Raw genomic sequence first — 18,215 nt, 5'->3', positions numbered from 1 at the left:
ATGTATCCCTTTTCAGGAGCAACCCAGAAGCACTTTCTGGTTAAATTACTTGTTCAGTCTTACACAGTACACAACTAGTGGTGGAAAGAATCAAACCCTAAACCCCTTGACTACAGGCAGCTGCTCATTAACAGCTCAGAGTCTTAATCTTCTGCAATAACTGACAGACAGTAGCTGAGAGGGTCCCATGCTTTTGATCAAAGTTGATCTTCTTTATCTCCTATTATGTCCCAGTCAGAGCTGCACAATTTATATTATAAGCACCTTCTTTTTTTTCCCTGAACTGCATCTCCTTCAGTGTGGCAAAGAATCAGGGCATTGATTATACTAAACAGCATCTGTGCTTATCTAGTGTATACTGTGTACACCTCTGAGCTCAATAAATGGCACAATATCTGGCAACCAGACCCTTAACCCCTAATGCTACACAGGCAGCTTGTATTCAGATTTTATTTTATTTTATTAGTAATACTAATATATTATCACCTTAATCATCAGACTGAGTATCTGTAGAAATGGCAGAACCTTGAAGCCAAAAATGATCCAAATCACATGAAGATGATGGAGAGGAAGAGGATGTGGAATTTAGGTTATCATCTGAAGAGAAGTCTTCATCTATAAAAGGTCTGTGAATTATAATATCATATCCAGTGTCTGAGCCAACAGAAAGAACCTTCAATGATGTCTTTTGGGTGTGCCATGTTTTTGACACTAGCGGAACTGATGTGAAGACGTGATTCTTCATTAGCAACTGTAGTGATTCCATTTTACATGAAAGAAGGCTTTCATCAGAGTCTGAATCCTCACTTTCTTCTTTACTGCTGCTACAAGCTTCATAGTTATATGTCCTGTTAAAAAAGGATGCAAAAGTTGAGATATATTACAACCAGCTGATTTATCACTTATAACTCACATAAGAAACTAGTCCTCTAGAACTGATTATTAACTTTTGAAGGCTGTTCAGTTTTAGTTATAGTAGACTTCAAACTGTCAATTTATTAAATATTTCATGACTGATTGAATCGCAAAGGGTAAAGATAATGTATTAAATTGGATCACTTTTAGAAGTTTACGCTGCCAAGCTTGGTAATGATGTGACATCGAAGCACTTAAGATCATTGTGTTTTGCCCCATGCCGTTTGTTTCCTAGATCCCGAATGGCTTTATTACATGGTACATCAAGTAGTGAAATGGGACCTGAGGAGTACAGTATATAACCAGTGAGCACAATCTCTAAGGTGCTCCTAATTTTCTACAAGCATGAAAAATGAATTGAAGAATATGGTGCAAAACTATACCATTTACTTATGTGCCGCTGGTCATTTTATTCTGAGCAATGAATAATAATGCTTGGTTGTCATCAACACAAGACAATATAATCACCACAAGATGCATAACTATAAAACTCTCAGGCAATGATGTAAATGTGCAGTGACATCAACAATGTAATTCTAGAGGTCCCTTAATATCACATGGAAGTGGAAGCATTGCACTCCTGTTGTGCACCCCTCAGTGATCAGAATTTTCCATAGTAACTGGTACCAGAGTTATTTAATCAGTTGCTGCAAGAATTGTGCATGCATTCTCTGCAAGAAGTCAGGCACATTCTGAAAGTGCTATTTGTAGTAAGAGTGTGGAGGTTGTGACTGCATATAATAGCACTTGCTACATGATAAACATGCAAAACAAGGATGTTGTGCACACTCCCATGACTATCAACACCTGATCGTGTACTGCATTTAACTGTAGAGATGGAATGCAATAAAAACGTATGTTTCCAACTAAGAAATATAGCTTTTTGAGGCTGGTCCATTGAGACTGGCACACTACTCTAATAGACAAATGTAAAATAAATAAAAAAATAAAATGTTTTTTGTTTTTTGAGATCTCATTTGTCACATAAGGGTTATCTATGTTGCTTCCTTAATACCAAATTGGCCTCATCTCTCTAGAAGTGATTGTGCTGCCTGTAATAACAGCATCTGGCCGCTGGTGAGTACTGCTGTATAAATGCAACTAACACTGACAGAAAGTTTCAAAGCCTTCCATTGGAAAGGCACAGTTTTTACACACACTCTCTTAGGAAAAATGTCCAGACTATAAGAATGGTGAATTCACTAGACAACTCATGAGATGACTTTTAGATGCACAAATGTGTTGTAACTGCCAAGGCTCAGCACTGCATAAGCATAAAATTAAAAAAAAAAAAAAAAAAAATATATATATATATATATATATATATATATATATATATACACACATACATACTAAGGACAGTCAATACAAGGAAATGTTGATGTGCTTAATGTTGACATGCATATGTAGACAAAAACATGTTAACATCCTACAGCGCATGCTGCAAGGCTAATCCTCAAAACATGCATTACAAAAGAAAGTGCTTTTTACAGGAGTGTAAATCCCTGTGACTCCACCCCCTGTGCCTCCACCCCCCACTAATACTATATACTAACTCTGAGATTGCACAGTTCCCAGGGAAAGGACATATTCTTCCAGCCGGGGGACTGTCAGTCTTGCATATCTGTTCAGCCATCTGTATGTCAACCAAAATGGGTACAGGGGTTGACAAAAAATAAAATTTGTTCAATGCCAGGTGACCCATATATTTATATGTGTGTGTGTGTGTGTGTGTGTATGCGTGTGAGTATTTATGAATATATATATATATATATATATATATATATATATATATATATATATATATATATATATGTTTACTATCAAAAGCTTGAAAGGCCCTTCATCAAATGTTGGTTGAAGGAAAGTACAATTTCAAAGATACACAATGCCAAACCTGAATACTACAAACTCATTATAACAAATGCAAAGTGTGATTCGCTATTATGGATTCAGCATTGTGACTGGAGATCACGGTACAGTGAGGACCAGGGAATTTACCCTTTTCCTCACTGTAGTGTGATCTCAGAGTTGGTATATATAATTTGCCAGGGGTGCAGGGGGGCAAGTGCTGTTGAGGTGAAATACTCACCCACGTTGAGCTGCATTTTTATTTATTTTATTTTTATTTAACATTTGTTAACCAGGAAAGTCCGACTTGGAACAAAGCCAATTTTCATTGGAGGCCTGGGGAGAAACACTCCAGATGCATGTCTTTGTGATGTGGGAAGAAACCGGAGCACCCGGAGGAAATCCACATGAATACAGGGAGGACATGCAGATTCCACACCAAAGGCACCCCAGTCGAGAATCGAACCAGATAACCTCTTGCTGTGAGGCAACAATGCTACCGCTGTACCTCAGCTGCGTATCCTGGGTGTCTGATATCACCTTCCATTCTGTCGAATAATGTTGACTGTGGATGTTGGGGAAAGAATTTTCGACATGTCGATCTGAAAACCTTGTCGTTTTCAACATTGTGTGTCATGACTAAACGATGAAGGGCAAGCGATTATATGAGTGAATACTTTTTGAAACTGTAAATCAGAGTAAATGCTCGTATGAGTGAGCATTCTTTTTTATGGAGTTTTTCCAGTAAGCCTTTTGTATGAGATTGTGGTCAACAGGTTCAGGGAATTTGCCCTTTATGCCACTGTTGTGCAATCTTAGAATTGGCATATATAGCATTTCTGTTGTTTAGATCCTTTTAGATTTAGTCTAACATGATTGTTCTTTTTTCATTTGCTCTTATGACTGTTCAGTTTTTGATGAGACAATCATATAAATGTGTGTGTGTGTGTGTGTGTGTGTGTGTGGGTGTGTGGGTGTGTGTGTGTGTGTGTGTGTGTGTGTGTGTGTGTGTGTGTGTGTGTGTGTGTGTGTGTGTGTGTATATGTATGTGTATGTGTGTGTGTGTGTGTGTGTGTGCGTGTATATAATTTGTTTGATTAAAAATTCAAAATATTGAAATTCAAAATGTTGAAAAGGAGAATGTGCCATTTTCCCATTGTGCAGACCCAGAGTTGGTATATATAATATCTGGGGGTGCAGGGGGTTGACCACTACATTAAAAAAATTTTCAATATTTTGAGTTTTTAACATTTTGAGTTTCAATATTTTTAGTTGTTGATCAAATGAATGACATCTATAATATATATATATATATATATATATATATATATATATATATATATATATATATATATATATAAACATACCATGTTTTTTCTCATCACAAAGAGAAACCAAGCTGTTATTCATGTCAAACACTAGCTACCCATTCAAGCAAAAAAATCACTATATGTAGACATACACAGAAAGGGCATGCAGATGGAAAAAATAGTTGGGGTGTTACTGAGACAAAGAAAAGGTCCGCTCATAAATTTATTTTCCAGTCTTTCTTCATAATCTTTTCTAAATTTCTCTATTTGATTTGCATAGTTATCATGCAATAATTTATATGCCCTATTTATTATCCATTTTTTAACAGCAGCTTCTGTTCTAGATTTGGCTAAAAATCCCACCAGATGAGTTTTTTTTTTGCTTAAGATTCCCCTATCCTTTTCTCTTTGCTTATATGTTGATATCAGTCCCTGGTAGGAAGGCAGTCTCTAGCCTGTAGTCCAAATGTCTTCTTGGCCTTATATCTCATTTCTCCATTCTTGTGTTACCTTAGTTCTTAGAATACTTTCTGCTATTTGTTATTATTCTCCTTAAGGATCTGCAGGCAAAATCCTACTCCAGCTTTACTTCTTAAACTTCTCCTCACTTCATCATTATCCCTTTCCATTTTGAATTATAACCTTCTGTTTGTGTTATGTATATGAGCCTTAAATGTGTAGCTCTAAAGTATCCCCTCAATCAGGTAATCCTAAACCACCTTGTTCTTTTGGGAGGATCAGCTTATCCTACTTAATTCTTGCCTTATTCTCCTCCCAGATAAATTCCTTCAACTCTGTATTAATTATTGTCCACAATTTTTCCTCTGGTTGATATAATATGCCTAACCCATATGCAAAATTAACAGGATTAAAACATTTTCACTGCTTGTATCTTACTATCCCCATCCATAACCAAGAGCTTCCAGTTTCTCTGTTTTTGTATTATCTTTTGTTTAGTTTCTTCCCACACATCCTTAGTTGCCATAACAGAAGCCTTTTTAATCAATACTTGTGAAGTATTTGTGTCTCCATAAATATGGGTATTGCTGAAACACTTTGTGTGTAGGTACATAATTTAGTGGCTATAGTCTTTGTTTTATCTTCATTTATATCCACAAAAGACTTGAAACTGTCTCAAAATGTTCCACAACACTGAAATTTCCTTTTCTGGATTTATCGGGTACAAAATAATATCATCAGCAAATAAAGCCAACTTTTCTTGATCACCATGTCAATTATATCCTTGCATTTCTGAGTCCCTTATTTTGTTTTCCAATGGCCTATAAGTATAAAGGAAATAACAAATGGAAAAGAGGACACTCTACCTGGTTCCTCTGTTCAGGCACACCTTATCATCAGGATCCCTCCCCACTTTGATTTTTGCCTCCGATCCCTCATATATCCTCCCAAGTAACCTTGTTATTGTATCATGGAATGCAAATGCTATCATTGCACACTCATAAAATTTCAGCTTAGTCTGTTGAATGCTTTCTCTGCATCAAGACCTACCAACAACAATGGTATTTTCTTACATTCTGCTTCCCTCTGGATCATCATTGCTCTATTAAGGTTGTCAAATATTTGCTTCCCTTCCACAAAAAAAAAAAAAAACATTGATCCATATCTATCAGTTTTGGCAACACATTTGTCATTCTTTTAGCTAGTATAGACATAACCACTTTATAATCATGGTTTAAAATTAAAATGGGCCTATGTGAAGCTGGTTCTAAGAGGTCTTTACAGTCTTTAGGTGTTACAGTCACACCAGTTTTTTTGTAGGATGTTGGTGCTTTTCCTACTTTTATGACACTGTTAAAAAAAACCTTACAGATCTGTATCAATTTCTTCACTCCTACCTTCCAAAGTTCCATTGGAACAATATCTGCTCCTAGACACTTTCCTGCAGACTGGTTATATATCACTGTTTTATCTCATCTCCTCCTATCTTAACTGTTAATTGTTGAGCCTGATACACCTTGGCATATTTAAAAGTTTTACATAAATATTTCCATTTGTGCTTTTTCTTGATTCCCACATATCTCTGCTTTAACAAATGTAACAACATTTCATAAAATTTCCAAAATATTAATACCTCTACAGGATCTCTGGTTATTTTTCTTGTTATAGGCTCCCTAATTTTGGCAAAAGCCCTTTCTATATTCTGTTGCTTAAGTCATTGTGCTAAAAGTTTTTGTGCTCTGGGGCTATTATCAAAAACAGTTGCTTAACAGCGATCTTTCTAAACCCATGCATATTATCCAGATTCTCCCTTATTTTTTTCTTTACCATTGTGCAGTTACATTTCTTCTTATTTTGTGAGATTCCCTTTATTTTGCCATACTTTAACCTTTGTCTGCTCCGCTAAACAGTTCCTGTAACTTCTTCACCTTATCTCTTCTTCTATTTCTACCCTAATTTTAAGCTCCACTTTCATGTTATCTCACTCACTAACTATAACTTCTGAAGTACTTTTTATCTTCCCTAATAACTCCCAAATAATTTCCACTACCCTTTCCTTAAATTCCTCTCTTTTTAACAGGCAGGAAGAGAAGCAGCAGTGTGTCATTTTTACTTCATTGCCTGCATTTCTATTTTCATTATTATGGGTGAATGATCTGAAATAGTTATTTGTGTGTGGCAAAACTCTCATTTAAATGCACATGTTGCTGTGAAATAAAAGTTCTGTTTAGTCTAGCTCAGTTATTGTATATTTTTAAACAGTTTTATTGAATTATCACTTGTGACATAGGCAAATTTACATTTATACAAAAGTAATCAACCTGTATTAACAAATTAACATCAACAAACATTATACTTCACATATATTGCTATATATATCATATAACCTAAGCAACATTACTTAAATTATTCAATTCTTTCCTCTTTTTTAAACAAGAAACATCTTTATTAAACCATCATTTATGACATAAACAATTATATATTTATATAAATGAAAACAAACCACACCAATACAATCTTAGTTGCAAGCATTTTATATCACAAACCACATTGATACACTCCCACTTGCAAACATTATACACCACTTATAATCTGTCTTGGTAAATAATATATAAATTCTCTCAGAGTACCTAATGCTAAATTCATGTCTTCCATGCCAAATATTTTCATAAATGTCTTCAGAAATCTAACCTGTTATTGTTATATTTTCCCTTCTAGCCCCCCTCAAATACATCTGCATTATTGCAAATCAAATTCCAGTTACCACCAATAACTAATATTCACTGCAGAAAGTTGATTACTTCTCTGAAACATTTTTTAAGTTCCACAATAGCAGTTTTTAGTGGAATATAAATACACACTATTGTAATCTTTTTTCCTTGCCATTAGCCCCCAACTACCACAAATCTCCCATTGTTTTTCCTCTTCTATCACTGTTGGAGCTCCTCTAGCAATTAAGATAAATACTCCCCTTTTATTTTGTCCCATATATTCTGTTGAATATCCATCCTAAAATCCTTTCTTTATCAAATTCACATGCTCACTTCTTTCCAAATGTGTCTCCTGTAGCATTGCTATTTGAACTCTACATTTTGTAATATAATTCAGTACTCTTTCCTTTCTGTCTATACCCGTGAGACCATTCATGTCCCATGATAATATGGAAAGTGCTTCCATTATGATAAGAAATTATCATTCCCACCTATTATATATGACAGCTTTTTATATGTCTATTTCCAGCTTTTGTGATACATGCACCCACTAAAATGTTTGACAGGTTGATCTTTTATACATTTTTTCTTGTAATATCCATTTGAACATTTTACAAGGCTTTTTGTTTTAAGGAAAATCCTCAAAAAAAAAAACAAAAAAAAACAAACACATCCCAGAACCTATTAACTTAATATAAAAACACAAAAGTATGTTCATGTTCAAATAATGAAGTTTAACCCTCCTAATAGGAACAATTTTCCTAAACAGCTGTAAACATAGGTATCATCTAACCCAGTGGGTTCCCAAACTTTTTCAATTCTCGGCTCCCTTGTTGAATCCAGGTTTTCCCAAGGTGCCCCCCCCCCCGTCAAATTCTAACAAGTATACTTTGTGAAATAGTATGTTACTGTGAAAAAGATGACAAAGGACTGGACCCAAAACTGCACACTTCATTCCAAATGCTTCTTTATTACTTTCTGCAACTTTTGGTTTTATTTGCTTATTCATTTGAACTGGATTAAATAAAGTAATCCCCTGTCCATTTTTAGCAACCACTTGGGTAGAAATTGAGATTACAAAGAAACGCAGAGACTGACAAACATTAACATCATTGTAATTAATAAAAACAGCACAGTAATAATAGCACATGGCTTCTGAACTCTACACTGAACCCAAACATGCCAACACCACAATAAACTAAATATAAGAAAACACACATGTTCTGTTAAACTCACACACATCCAAAATGAATTTAGCCATTTTATTTTATGACACTGGATCTTTTCCAGTGCATCTCACTGTAATTAAACCATAGTCCAAAGTATATGTCTAACAGGCATTACACCTCTCGGGTTTTGGTGTACCTAATAAAGTTTGGGGGTACTTTTCCTCCATATACATCCCTCACGGAGTGTTCTGTTAACCAACACTTGAAGACAATTTAAAGACAGGCTTTCTGAATGACTAATCAATAACTATTATTATATTATTACAGAAACATGCATGAATATTCCACAATGTTTGCAAAAATTTGGAAAGATGTACTATAAAAACATTCAACTTGAAATCCATGGCATACTAACCCAAGTAAACAGGAGTATCTTTGATAAGGTTACACAAATAAAATATGAGCCAGAGAGGTGAAAGCATATGAAAACCTTAGAAAGATAATTGCATTTTTAACCAAAGTCCAATTAAAGGTGTGTTGTCTATCAGATATTCTTAACTGGACGAGACAGCAGCAGCATATAAATCATGTCAAGAAAAAAGAAATCAACTGCTGCTGAAAAATTCATGTGTAAATTCAGAATCTAGCATATGCACTGTGAAATGGCAAGCAGAGTTTTAATAAAAAACAGATGAAGTAATCTCCTGAGACTATTACCTGCAGCTTTAGGCAGGGAATCCTGGTTTCAAAAATTGCTATCCACAGCGCGACTGTAGTAAGAAATTACTTCAAACTGTGCATCTTATCCCCTTGACTGTGTTTTTTAGCCAAGCACTCTCATCCCACACTTAGCTAGTTTATTTAGATTGTTTTCTAATGGCCGCAAAATAAACCACAACCTTTTTCTAATGGCTGCAAAATAAACAGAAAACTAATAAGCTTAGTTCATGGTTTATTTTGCGGATAAGCTTATTAGTTCACAGCACCCCTGTGAGGAAGCTGTAGCTCCCCAGGGCACCGCGGCACACACTTTGGGAACCCGTGATCTAACCTAAAGTTATGTTGTCTATCCTAAGATGCCTGTGCTCTTCCTTAGAATTATTGCTGTGTCTCCTTTTTTAATTATTCCCCTCCCAGATGTGAAAAACCACTTGCATGCCTTCAGAAAACATTAACTTTTAGCTTTAAAGAAACCAGTGTTCTGGCTTTGTATCACCTTATTATCAGCTTATCTCCATGGAAACATTAGAGAAAATATAGCCCTTAGATGAAAAGTTCTAAAGGCATGCTGAATATTTATTGCTAAAGGAAAGTTTTTCAACACATGCAGAATTCCCTTATCTACTTGTTTAGACTTAAAACTTACTATTATATTAAGCCAAGGGTCTTAACCCAGACATTCACCTATGCAAAAGTAAGAGAAAACATATCAGTTCTACATATATTAGGATCTGTGTACTTTTATATCCCATCCCTACCTCAACAACTCCAAATTACAGCCTATTAACTTACAGATGCTTTTGTCAAAACTTTTCTTTTACTTTTTGGATTGTAATGCCTGCATTTCTTAACAGTAACATAGCTACATTGGGGAGAGAGGATCAACTGCCCCAGGTGCAAAGTGTTGAGGGTTGCAGTCAGCCAATCCAAATCTTTCTTTAATGCAATACTGGCTTTTAAAAGCTGATATTGCATTTGCTGTCAAACGTGAGTGCTGTAGTGCTCCGGGTATGGTCTAAATTGTAGCAATTGCTAGGTAAACTTCAGCAAGCAGTTTGTTACAGTTTAAAAGTAAAAAAAAAATATTTGTTTAAACTAAACCTGAGCACTGTAGCTCTCCATGCAGACAGGGTATAAACTGTAGCAACTGTTTGCTACATTTGTAACAAGCAGTTCGCTACCGTTTAAAAAGAAGATTTTTTTTTTAAGTAAAACATGCGTGCTGTAGCACTTTGTGAAGGCAGAATAAAAACTGTGTAGCAAACAGTTTTCCACAGTTTAAAAGAAGAAATTATTTTTTTTAATAAAATGTGTTGAAAGAGGGTTGGGGTCAGGGCACAATAAAGGAACCTGAATTGCTGGGGCAGGAGGGGTGTGTGTATCATGCATCTGGTTATCTGGTTGGTGTGCTAGTAGAAGAAATGTCCTTTTTTTTGCTCTTCAATGGAAGAGATGGGGGGTGTAAGTCTAACTGTAAAAAATCAGATTGCTTACAACCTAGATTATTTGAATATCTACTGTTATAGTAAATTCCACTTACACAACTGTACTATGTTCTTCATATTGATCACTGATGCAGTAGCATTAGCTAAATGGGTAAATTATCATAGCTAGCTATATTTGGGAGGTGGAAGGAGAAGAAATAGGGTGCACGATCCCCTGGAGAATGGTCCTAGCAAAGCATGATCTAGACCTAGAGAAGGAATTCAGCTTATAGTGCTTTGTGAAAGTATGTACAAAGGACCAAGTAGCAGCGTCTAGGTTACTTCTATGATCCAACCCATTCCAAAAAAATAAAACATAGACAAAGCCAAGGTCCTTGTAGAATGGTCCTTGACCCTGCCTGGGACAGATTTGTTATGATGACTATAACAAAAGGTAATAGCCTTAGACAACTGTTTGTAGATAGCCTGTTTTTACACTTGTTATTCCTTCTTCTTACCTTCACAAGAAATTAACACTTGATCTGATGATTTAAAAGATTTAGTTCTGTCAAGATAGTACCTGAGTTGTCTGTGACATCCAAAGTATGGAATATGCTTTCTCCTTTATTTTTAGGTTCAGGAAAGAAAACAGGGAGATGGATAGTTTGACTTAAAGTAAACGTGGATACCACTTTAAGAATAAAAATAGGATTCGTTCTCAAAGAAACACTGTCCTTGAGCAAAACAATGTGTTGACTCACCATAAGAGCTTGCAACTCAAATACCCTTCTTGCAGAGGTCATAGAAATCAATAAAGCTGTTTTCCATGTTAAGAACCTCATGTAAGACAGATTAGCTGGTTGTACTGGAGCACGTTTTAATTTCTCTAACACAAAATTAAGATTCCAAGGAGATGCCACTAGTTTACTTGGAGGCCTCTTATGCAAAACTCTTACTCTTTCAAGAACATTTTGACATGTGACTGCCTTGAAAGAAGAGGATCCATGGGCAGATGTGCTGAAATGACTGGTGAAGTAACCTTGATAGAGGAATAAGAAAAGCCATAGGACAGTAACTCACACAGATATTGTAAAAACAGAGAACAGCTAGTCTGGATTGGGTGTTGGTTATGTTGTTGGCATCAACTAGAAAACCTTTTCCATTTGCTAATATATGACTTTCTAGAAGCAGACTTTCTTGTCTCAATTAGTACCTGATGAACATCCTCAGTAAACAGGTGCCTAAAAGGAATTAAGACCATATCATCCAGAAAGTCAGTTGAAGATGATTGATGTCAAGGTGTATCAAACACCTTTGTTCTTGTCTGAGTAGATCAATTCTGTGAGGAAACTAGTGGTAATTGACCCTGGCCATTTCCAAAAGAAGGGAGAACCACAGTTTCCTGGGTGAGAAAGGTGTCACCACAGTGATCTAGGGGGATTCCTTCTGTATCTAGAGAAGTAACCTAGATATTAGTGGAAAGGGTGAAAAGGTATACAGGAACATTCCTGCCCAAAGAAAACAAAAGACATCTGTCTTCCGGGCCTTCTTACATGGAACAGATTTTTTCAGTTGATAATACAGAGAGGAGGCAAAGAGGTCTACTTGAGGAACTCCTCACAGATGCTGTAAGGCTGTCTCCCAGGCTATCATCACAAACCGACAAAAAGAGTTGTTTTTTCAGGTACCACATGAGCGTGGTGCTGTCTATGATTTATAAAAGGGAACCCGGAGACCATAAGTGGTGAAGAACTTTTAAGGTCTGAATCACTGCTAACACTGCTTTGACATTTATGTGCTTTATAGTGTCTGAACTTGAATTCCAATGGACACTGCTCCCCATGCAAAATCTGACAAGTCTATCTGGACTGACTGAACTGAGGTCTGGTGGAGAGAGAGAAGGGTAGGTCTGGATTGAAAGACATCTGATTCCTCCACCACTGTAACTCTTGTTTCACATATTCCAGCACTGGTACCTGGAAGTCTAAGGGATGCGGGTGATGGGTCAAACAATTTTTTAAGTATCATTGAATCTATCTCATGTGGAGTCTGGCCAGTGGTATTATGATGATCTCTGATGCCATAAAGCCTAGAATTTTGAAAAAACTCTCTTGTGGAGGTAGCTTTTGGAAAAGAGAGATCCCTGAAAATGTTCTGATATAAAGGCAATACTTTTTTCTGTGTCCATCATACACCCTAAGAAGACAATTCTTTGTAAGGGTGTAAGACAGGGCTTTGGGTTGTTCAACCTGTAGTTGGAAACTATTGGAATGTGATGATAGGCATAATACAGATCTAAAGTTACCATGAAACAATGTTCTAGAAGAAGGGTTAGGACTGTCTACAGGGTGAGCATTTTGAATATGTGTACTTTCAGAAAGGTATTTAGGCAAGACAGCTCTGACACTGGTCTCCATGATAACTCTTTTATTGGGTACCAGAAAGATTCTGGTGTAAGATTATTTTCCTTTTTGTGGTGCAGAAACTGGTTCTATATCCCCTGCTTACAACATATGAAGGAGTACTGTAGAAAGCAAATGTTTCTGGTCTGGCTGGTGTGTGTGTGTGTGTGTGTGTGTGTGGGGGGGGGGGGGTGGCAAATTTGCCTGAAGGGAGGAGGATTTTCTGTCCACTGCCAAGAGTATCATCACTGATTTATTGTGAGCACACATTTGTCTGATACTGTTTGTGGCCATATTGCTGGTTTAAGCAAAAGCTTGGGGGAAGGGGAAGAGGGGAGGAGGGCAGGAGGAAGGAACAGGTTGCCCTGAGTCTTGGCACAGTCATTTTGTAGTAGGGAATGATCTTTTTTGGGAAAGGAACTCCTTTTATTTGGTTCGGAAGCATTATCCTTCTGCCATTTCCTCTTGGTATGCAAACTATTGTTAAGTTGGGATTTTTGTTTGTTCTGCCCTTTGAAGTTGAATGCCTTTTTAGGGAGCGACCCTGGAATATGAAATATTCTGGGTATCCCATGCATCAATTTACCTCTGTCATCCCATTGTTTGAGAATCTGAGTAGTAGCAGGACCAAACACCAATTCAGTACTTAAAGGAACAGTCAAACACTAATTTTTAAATCCTCAGAAAATACTGGTTATGTAAACAAGCATGCATTCTCAATACAACAGAAGTGGCTGCATTTCTAGAAAATGTGTCCACACCTTCAAAGACACTCCTCAAAGCATGTTTTGAAAACCTGACTCACATTAGAAACAATTTCATTCATATAATACTTGTCTTCAGCAGGCAAAGATGCAGCAAAGTCATCTAAACTGTAAGCACATTGCAAATAAATTTCAGCATAAAGCTCTAGTAATTTAAAATTCTAAAGACTGAATTAATAGGCTGAGTCAACTTTTTCCCCCTGAGATTCCAACTACTTTACAATTTTATCTGGTGGTGTAGGGTTAGAATAGTGATGGCAAACCTTTTGGGCTTGGCATGTCAAAAACTTGGAAAATACCTATCTTGACTCTGCTGATGTGTTACCCCCCCCAACAAAAGAGCCACTATTCTTTACATATTCATTTATTTAAAAAATACAGTCCAATCATGGTGTTGCTATGTATTATAAAAGTAAAAGAAAAATCAGTGACTTACAATAGAGAAAACAATATGTGCCCAGATAATTGGGCTTAAAACAGTGCACCAAAAGATTACCGTACTTTTAACTGTAATTTTGAATTGAACTGAAAAATATGGAACACGTTGCATTTAAATTGATTAACATCAATTATTGACTTTTTGTTGCTGAGTTTTAATAGATAAATACAGGGTCACATATTTCTTGTATTTTTGTTCATTCAATTTCTCTGGTAACTCAGGTGTTGGTGAATGCTGGTGTGTCACCCAAAAAGCCATGGCGTGTTACCTTTGACACGTGTGTCATAGGTTCTCCATCACTGGGTTAGAAGAAGCCAAGACCCTCATGTTAGAGTTGGCAGCTGGAGAAGCTGCAGCTGGATCAGCTGACAAAGATACTAAGAGAGCTACAAGATTAGACTACACCATATATTTCCTCGTAACCTTTTAAGGAGTTGGTTCATTAACCAAAGGGGTTTTACATGCAGTTTTATCAACATCTTCTTAGGCCCGTAACAGAGAAGAAGTAGCTAAAACATTTAGAATTTTGATAAGATTATAAACTCTGCCAGTCTCTGGCATAGCTCCAGATAGCTTCCAGTCAGATACATTTCTAAACCTAGTTATCGTCTGTGGAAAGCTGAACACTTGTTTGGGTTTTTGAACCTACTCACCTTCTAAAGAATCAGATTGGAAGGACTCAGAGTGTCTGTATTAAAGTTCCCATCAAAATCTGTGGCCTTAGACTGATCTCTAGAGAAGGCAGCCCCATAGTTATTCTGCAGAGGAGTACAGTCTCTGAGATTAGCTGACTAAACACTCTTAGCCAAGGAAACTACACCAGCCCTATACATGGTAATACCATGATTATCTGTTGTATGGTAAAGTTTTTGTTTCTTCTTCTTATTGTGAACTACATTAGAGGACAAAATATCTAGGGACAGAGCATTATGTCTAGCAGGGGATCTTTTCCACATACCTGTCCTGCAGCTAAAGAGTTTGGTTCTCTTGTACCTAAACCAAGTAATGGAACAGCCTCAGAGGATGTGTCTGACCACTGTACCTTAGAGGGTTGTAGACACACCAGAGGGTGACAGGGAAAGGTAACTGGGCTGCAGGCCATTTTAAGGCAACAACAGATTCACACACCATAGGCTGTGGCATGTTTTGTTGAGTGCTTTTTCTTTTTAGGTGTAACTGGATTTGGGTGGGGGTGGGGGGGGGGCAGCTGTTTCAAGATCTGTCAGGTCAGGGAAAAACACCAGGCAGAATAATACAATGACACAATCAAGGCCTAACTAAGGGTAGACTAACAGAAAATATAAACTATGTCCCCACACAGCAAATTGGACTAAACTACATAAATACAGCAGAGACAGTTTAAGATGTGCCAAGGCTTGTTCTACAACCTGTACACAGTCACAGTACCTAGTAAAATTCACTTGTTCAGATAGTGTCAGATATGAAATATATGTCCTTAAATCAAATATAAACCTTTCAAAATGGCACAAATAAGCAAACTAGAGATTCTCCTTGTCAGAAATGAAAAGAAATCCACAGAAAATTCAAATAAAATTATTTGTAGCAAAATTGTGATTTAACAATAAAAACAACTGTAGCAGTGTTAAATCAGAAGTAAATATAATAAAAATGAAGAAAAAGATGAAAATTGCAATATTTTCCTGTCAGAACATCAAAATGAAACACATGAATAACAGAAAGAACAGGCCCTGCACGAGGCAGTAACTAGTATTCAAGTGACACCAGAGAATTTCAGTTTCCTAGTACAAGTCATAAAACACTTTAGAAAAGTCGCATACAGCTTAAGGCAGTATTAGGCATAGAAATAACACAGAGTAAGTTAAATTTCCTAGAGGAATTAACATCAGTAGTAAACAGCAAGTGCATTAAGTTTACTTATTATTTATTTATTTTACATTTGTTGACCGGGAGAGTCCAACTGGACTATAAGTCCATTTTCAGTGGAGGCCCGGGGAGAAAAGCTCCAAGAGAACAATTTTTTACAAACCATAGTTTTAAGGACAGACTTTTGACATACAATTTCTATAGAAGAGACTTTGACATACATATTAACTAACAGGATACATTCAATCTCTACAATATAATATTACATTTTAGAAGATATTCCTAAGTTTAGGATTCCTGTGATAGATTTACTATCAGAGTAAAAGCAGAGAGACATAGAATAAGGCTCCGAGAGGGCAGATGATGCTCGCTATAGTTGAGAAGGATAGTAAGTTGATTTACTATATGTCTTCGTCTGGTTTTAGTTGAGAAGGATAACAAATTGATTTACAATATATCTTCTCCTGGCTTTAGTTGCTTATGGAAAGCACAACATTGCTGGGGTAGTCTTCCCTAACTCCTGGAGAGATGGGATGAGCAGTCGATTAACAGTCCTAAGTGGGTACAGTACTATGATTGGTTGGCTTAGCAGAGTTACTTAAGTTAGGTGAAGTGTTCTAATGAGACATTAGACATTTATTAAAATAAAAGGTTAACACACACACACACACACACACACACACACACACACACACACACACACACACGCACACGCACACGCACACGCACACACACACACACACACACACACACACACACACACACACACACACACACACACACACACACACACACACACAAAATAAAACATAAATATATCAAAAATGTAAAATAATAAAGAGGAAGGGGAGTTCTCAAAGAGATTTTATCTGAGTCTGGAAGCTGTAATCCACCAATACAAGCTGATCAGGAGATTCAACTGTGTGAATCCTAGAGCTGACAGTAAAGGACTGAATAACTGACTTTCTGTGAGAGGAATTAGGCTTCCCCTGATGGGAGGGGCTTTTCCAGTCCCCTACCACAGAGAGTCAAAAGGAAGGGATTCTGAGCACTGGAATGGTGCCAGTATGTATTCGTGCAGGTACTGAATCCATATGTTACTGAGGCAGTGTGAATGATGAGCATCACTGGTTGTACCACTGCTTTGTGCACCGTACTTTTCAAATTATTTCAGCATTTTTTCTCCACACACACTACCCGTGACATTTTATGCTAGTTGGCTGCAGTACCTCTGATTCTAGCTTTGACTTCCTTATTTACACTTCCATTCTTATCAACCCCAATTGCCAGATACTTGAAGCTGTAAACATCCATCCACTCATCCATCCACAACCCTTTTTTCCATTTTTGCACATGGGGTCTGCGTGTGACTCCAGTGGGGACAGTCACCTACAGCCAAGGTTTATACCACATTTTCCCATATTTTCTCTTCGATCTCATTATTCAGCTTCTTCTGATTTCCCCATTTGCTGCCATAACCACTGCCTTGTCTGTACTCAATTTCATATCTGATATGCCTTTGGTTTTGCATTCCAGTCTTCTAACATTTGCAGAGGTTCCTGTTCAGATTCTGCTTGTAGTGGTAATGCCACATCATCTACATATAGCAATTTTGTTGGCATGTCCCCTCTGATCTATTTGTTGATGTAGCCCATCACTAGTATGAATGTGAGTGGATAACATCTGAACCCTCATGCAGACAAACTCCCATTGGGAACGCCTCTGTGAATTTGAACATTCTTCATACCTTCGTTATAAGGTTCTTGTATAGTGCTTCAGTGTGCATAATTATACCAAGTGTTTCCATGACTTTAAAACATCAGAACTGGCTTAATCATCTTTTTTGTCACCATGTTATATGCTTTCTCCAAGTCTAGGAATGCCCAGTTAGACATTTCTTTATCTGTAGCTTATTTTCCTCTGTCTTGGTCAAAGCAGATATCAGGGCAGATATACTGCTTTCTGATCTGAATCCAAACTGCTTATCCACATCTTAAATGATATTCATTTATCAGTTACCCTCTCAAGCACTTTCATGCAGTGTGACAGGAGTCCGATACCTCTGTACTACCCATAGCTGTAAATATCCACATTGTTCTTGTAGATCTGTGTGTGTGTGTGTGTGTGTGTGTGTGTGTGTGTGTGTGTGTGTGTGTGTGTGTGTGTGTGTGAGTGTGTGTGTGTGTTTGTGTGTGTATATCTATGG

The 18,215-nt window shown here is 36.9% G+C and overlaps 1 protein-coding gene across 1 annotated transcript in view; it reads right to left on the bottom strand.

Moving 5' to 3' along the window:
* Positions 1-487: 487 nt before the first annotated feature.
* The window catches only part of PDZD9 (PDZ domain containing 9), a 57,338-nt gene continuing 39,610 nt past the window's right edge, over positions 488-18,215 (bottom strand). Inside the window, exons 3-5 of the mRNA XM_044088933.1 lie at positions 13,767-13,833; positions 1,074-1,252; positions 488-848 (exon numbers count right to left, since the gene is read on the bottom strand). Of these exons, the coding sequence (XP_043944868.1) occupies positions 488-848; positions 1,074-1,252; positions 13,767-13,833 (607 nt within the window). The remainder of the gene's footprint in view (positions 849-1,073; positions 1,253-13,766; positions 13,834-18,215) is intronic.

The sequence above is a fragment of the Protopterus annectens genome, chromosome 12.part0 (assembly GCF_019279795.1).
Source record: "Protopterus annectens isolate FY-2018-M chromosome 12.part0, PAN1.0, whole genome shotgun sequence".
NCBI lineage: Eukaryota > Metazoa > Chordata > Ceratodontiformes > Protopteridae > Protopterus > Protopterus annectens.
This window is presented reverse-complemented; position numbering and strand designations above follow the sequence as displayed.